Raw genomic sequence first — 4,881 nt, forward strand, 5'->3', positions numbered from 1 at the left:
GCTGGGCCCAGGGCCCTCCACCCCAACCCCACACCACCACCCACCGGACGCGTCGGTCGGCCCCACGTGGAGGGTACACGCCGTGTCGGGCGGCGTGGACCTGGTGGGGCCCAGCGGTGAGCGGAACGCACACGCCGCTCCCCTCCTCCCTCCTTTCTCCTCTGCTGTGCTGCCTGCCCCGCTCGCCTTTTTTTTGGTTGCCCCGCGTTGTTTTGCGCATAGGACCCTGTGCTTTTTCCATATACTTCGGTAATGGAGCGGTTCCAGATGGTCGTCGGTCAACTTTTCCATCCCCAGCCTCCCTGCTGCAGGCGCCGGTGAATGGATGGACCGAGCTCGGACTCGATTCTTTTTACCGGCAGGTCAATTGGTACCGACAAGCCCACACCAGAAATGTTCAGGGTGTAATCTGCAAACAAAAAGACAAGACATGTCCTTTCCTTAATCCCTACTCGCTTCCAGACTGCCCCCTCCTCGAGCCCTCGCCCGCGTTCGCCCCCGGCTGGGATCACCGCGCGTTTGCCGGCGCCATGGCCGTCGCAGTCGCCGTCGCCAGCCAAAATCCACTAGCAGCGCGTAACCTCCTGCCGATCTAGGTTGGTGCGCGCTACCGCTTCCCTCCCCTTCTGCTCCCCGTCGACGCCATCTCCTCAGCCCCAGATTGCATCTCCCTCTTCTTCCTCTGGTTCTTTCGGCCCGGGCAGAATGCCTCTTTTTTTTCTTCTTCTTCTTACTCGCAGGCTGCGGGCTTATGCTCGAAGGCGCGATCTTTACGCTCGGAGTGGCTTCGTTTCAGGAGACGGGGGATTTCTTCTCGCCCTTTTCCTCGCCTTGCGGCTGCGGAATACCGGGGCCGGCCTGGATTTGCTCGAGAGTGAGAGGAAGGCGTAACAGTGTGAAGGAGGCGCGGGGGACAATATGGCTGCGGAAATGGTGAAAGCGGCGACGAGCGACAAGCTCAAGGAGATGGATTGGGCAAAGAACATCGAAATCTGCGAGCTCGTGGCGCAGGATCCTGGGTATGCTTGCCATCCCCCCTCCTGTTTTTTTTCCCTTTCGGAACCATTGGTTACCGAGTAGCATTGCAACTTTTGCTGGCTGAAGCCTGTGACGATGAATTCGCCCTTACCGTCACGATTTCTTTCCGGAGAATCGATCTGGGAGCGATATCAGTTTCTCGTTGCCAGTTGGCTATGATTTTTTTTCTTGTTGCACATAAGTCGTGGCTCGTGGGTTGCCATTTGGAAAAGGGTGGGTTTTTTTTTGTTCACTTGAATGATGTGTTGATTTTCTGTTTCCTGTCACTGCCACCAGGAAAGCGAAGGATGTGATCAAGTCTGTAAAGAAGTGTATAGGGAGCAGGAGCAAGACCACTCAACTCTTTGCTGTTATGGTGAGTTGTTTTCACAGAAGCAGCCCTCCTGGATCCTGATTCCACCATCAACTATTCAACTGGCGCGCTATAGTTATCTAGATGACTATGATAGACACAGGAACATATTTGTTCTTTATTTGATCATGGATCATAGACATGTAAAGAAGGAATGGCGACCTGTACTTTTTGCTCACGCAGCCACCCACAATGGAAAAGTCGACGAAGGAAAAAAGAGCCACTCTTGCTAATGTTTACTGCTCATTTGATGTAAAAGGGGGCATGGAAGTACTTCACACGTTTTCTTGTCTGCTGGGATGATTCTTTGCTTTATTTATGTCTTGATTTTTTTAAACTCTTATTTTAGGTCTTGGTCCTGATGTCACTGTACCTAAATGGCCTATCATTTCTCATATGTTTTTAAATTAATTAGCTCACATTACATAATGTGCGAATGTGTTTTTATGGTTAAGCTATAGTCTTGATTCAGATTCACTTCTATTTGATTCAGCTATTGGAGATGCTTCTGAATAATTGCGGAGAGCCTGTCCATAGGCAGGTCATTGATAATGGCCTTCTTCCAATACTTGTGAAGATAGTGAAGAAAAAGGTAACTTATTTTTCACTGAATTTATTATGGCAATTGTGAAACCTGTTCTCATTTGGAACTTCACCAATTGGTCTTGACGTAACACACTATCTTGGTTGCAGACGGATTTACCAGTTCGAGAAAAAATATTTCTTCTGTTAGATGCAACACAAACATCCCTTGGTGGAGCTAAAGCAAGGTTCCCTCAGTACTATGAGGCATACTATGAGTTGGTGGTAGGTATCATATTTGCAGCTGAGAATTTTCCTTGATTCCCTTTGTTTATTCCCATGTATTTGTGTTGAGAATTTTGGTAGCGCTATGTTTAACTGTTGGTGCATTTATTCCTTTTACTAGATGTTTTTTTCCTGCTCAACTGAAACACATGTGCAAATTGTTTGTCAATTTATTTATAAATATGTGAAGACTCATAAAAATGTTGTACATACTTCTGTGGTGCTGTTGTTTGCTTGGTGGTTGCAAGATTTATTCCTTAACCACTTCTATGGCTCCAATATCTGCAGCACATTCCTTCTCTTGAACATATTATTTTGTTGTTAGCTTACAATAGAAAGTAGCTGTTTTTGGTTCTTGCAGTGTTTATTATGATATATAGCTGAAGCTATCATTTATCTTGCCTCCATAGTCTGCTGGTGTGCAATTTTCAAATCGGCCAAATGTTCTTGTCACACGAGCAGAAGTGCCAGTCCCAGAAACGAGAACAGAACCAAATAATGAAAGTTTATCGACCCGTTTGACTGAAGCTCAACAGGAAGTGCACACTCAGCCTGTTCCTGATGCAAGGTACTTTCTTGGCATTGAAATGCTAATCTTGAACTGTGTGGTACATTTCAATCATCTCGAGTTTTTTTTTTTTTTGAAATTTTGGTGCCTCTATTCCTTTTGGTTTGTATGTCCTGTTATTGTTGCAAGGTTAACTAGCCTATTAACATCCTAACATGTCAAAAAGTTTGTACTGCTCATTCTTTTCTTTTTTTTGGTCAATAGATTTTTGGCGAACATGCCTTGATGCTACATTGCTAATTTGCTATGAGTCACTATGATGATATATTGCATGCGGCAATGCCATGTGGTTGAATAACCATTAGCACGCAGTTTGTTTTAGCTTTTGATTTACTTTTGCAATTGCAGTGTCACTTGGTAATGTTATGTGTTGTTTTCTTTTTTTCTATTCCATGATATTTATACATCATCATACATCTCTTCTGGGTGGAACCTATGACATGATGACCTCAGGATGCCATAGTTAGCATCTGTGATGCACTGATACCTTTCATTATTGATTTAATACTTAGAATAATATAACTGGATCTGGATGCGGCAAATTTTGCCTCGTCTTTATGGACTGTAATTCATATGTTCTAACAGCGTATTTTGATGTTTTTTCAGTATAGTCCAGAAAGCCTCTAGTGTCATGGAAGTATTGAGGGATGTGCTTAATTCTATGGATCCTAGGCACCCTGAGGTATGTGTTAAATTAATATCTGCAACAACACCAAAGCCTTTTAGTCCCAAACAAGTTGGGGTAGGCTAGAGTTGAAACCTAATGGAAAACCACAAGTCAAGGTTCTGTTAAATTAATATCCACATCATCAATATATCTGTATCCTTCTCAATTTTGCTTGTTGGATTTTTTTGCACCTCTCTATCCTCTTGCTGTGTAGCTAAAATGCTTTTACTCTTTATAACTTATGCCCTAGCGCTGTGTTCTTGTAGGGAGCAACGGATGAATTTGTGTTGGATCTTGTCGAGCAATGTACGTTTCAGAAGCAACGAATAATGCACCTTGTTATGACATCAAGGTACGGGTCCGGTTTTATTACTGTTGCTTTGGATGGTGTTGGAATATCTGTGCACATCTATCACCTTTTTGTTACTTGTCGCTGTCTGCTACAGTCACACTGATGTTTTGTGCCGCCCCTATTATTTGCTAGGGATGAAACACTGGTATCACAAGCTATAGAGCTAAATGAAGAGCTACATAAGGTTCTCGTCCGGCATGACGCGTTGCTTTCAGTTCATCCGACAACAGCAGTAGCTTCTAATATAAAGGAAGAAGAGGAGGAAGAGGATGCTGAAAGTCTCTATCGGAGGTAGGACCGATCATGCACCATTTTCTTTCAGAACGGTGGTATGCAGCCTCTTACAGAATTCTATCCTTACTAAAACAGACTGCGGAAGGGGAAGGCGCTGTCGCAGGACTACACAGATGACCTGGTGCCGTCGTTCCGATCCATGCCCGAGGACAAGCTGCGGCGGCCGCTGACCATCCAATCGCCTCACCCCGACAAGAGACTGGGTGCGCTGAACATCCGCTCGCCGGACCGCGAGGAACCGAGACTTGATCCTGCTCCGCTGATCCCGCCGCCGCCCGCAAAGCACGCCGAGAGGGAGAGGTTCTTCCGAGAGAAGAGCATCGACGGTGTGGCCAGCCTTCCGGGCCACATGAGGGGCCTGTCGCAGCACAGCCGGGACGGCAGCAGCTCGTGTAGCGGCAGCACTGATTACGGCGACTGAAAGGGGAGGGGTGAGCAGCAGCAGCAGTACATATAGGGTTCCCCTTCTTGGGGCTGGTCTCACACTTGGTCAGGCCAGGCAGGCGATACATTGGTGTTGTGCCGGAGTTTGGATCGTCGGCGTCTCCTTCATGCTGACCTGTGTACACTTGTCTTGGTAGCATTTTGTTCATTTTTCATATTTTCCCTTTGGCTGATATGACATTACTGGGAGGCCGTTGTGTTGGTGTGGCGTTGTGGGTTCTTTCCCTTTGAGGTCTCTATAGATGATTGTGATCTACTGCATGGGGGTATGCTTGGGTCTGAAGCATTGCTGTGACTTTACCCTTTTGGCTTTCTGCTCCTGTGTGTGGTGTATCACTTGGAGGTCTGTCAGAGGCGTG

At 46.3% G+C, this 4,881-nt stretch overlaps 1 protein-coding gene across 3 annotated transcripts; it reads left to right on the top strand.

Moving 5' to 3' along the window:
• Nucleotides 1–223: 223 nt before the first annotated feature.
• Nucleotides 224–4,832, top strand: LOC100282912 (uncharacterized). Of its 3 annotated transcripts, none has more exons than XM_008649659.3 (10): nt 224–596; nt 800–1,019; nt 1,315–1,393; nt 1,884–1,982; nt 2,084–2,197; nt 2,608–2,765; nt 3,372–3,447; nt 3,699–3,784; nt 3,917–4,075; nt 4,154–4,832. In XM_008649659.3, the coding sequence occupies exons 2-10, from the start codon at nt 919–921 to the stop codon at nt 4,497–4,499; spliced, it is 1,218 nt and encodes a 405-aa protein (XP_008647881.1). In that variant the 5' UTR covers nt 224–596; nt 800–918; the 3' UTR covers nt 4,500–4,832. The 3 variants fall into 3 exon arrangements, with proteins under 3 accessions (XP_008647881.1, XP_008647880.1, NP_001149290.1); XM_008649658.4 differs by having other exon boundaries at nt 417–596; nt 741–1,019; NM_001155818.1 differs by having other exon boundaries at nt 474–596; nt 797–1,019; nt 4,154–4,778.
• Nucleotides 4,833–4,881: the final 49 nt, after the last annotated feature.

Source organism: Zea mays, chromosome 6 (assembly GCF_902167145.1).
Source record: "Zea mays cultivar B73 chromosome 6, Zm-B73-REFERENCE-NAM-5.0, whole genome shotgun sequence".
NCBI lineage: Eukaryota > Viridiplantae > Streptophyta > Magnoliopsida > Poales > Poaceae > Zea > Zea mays.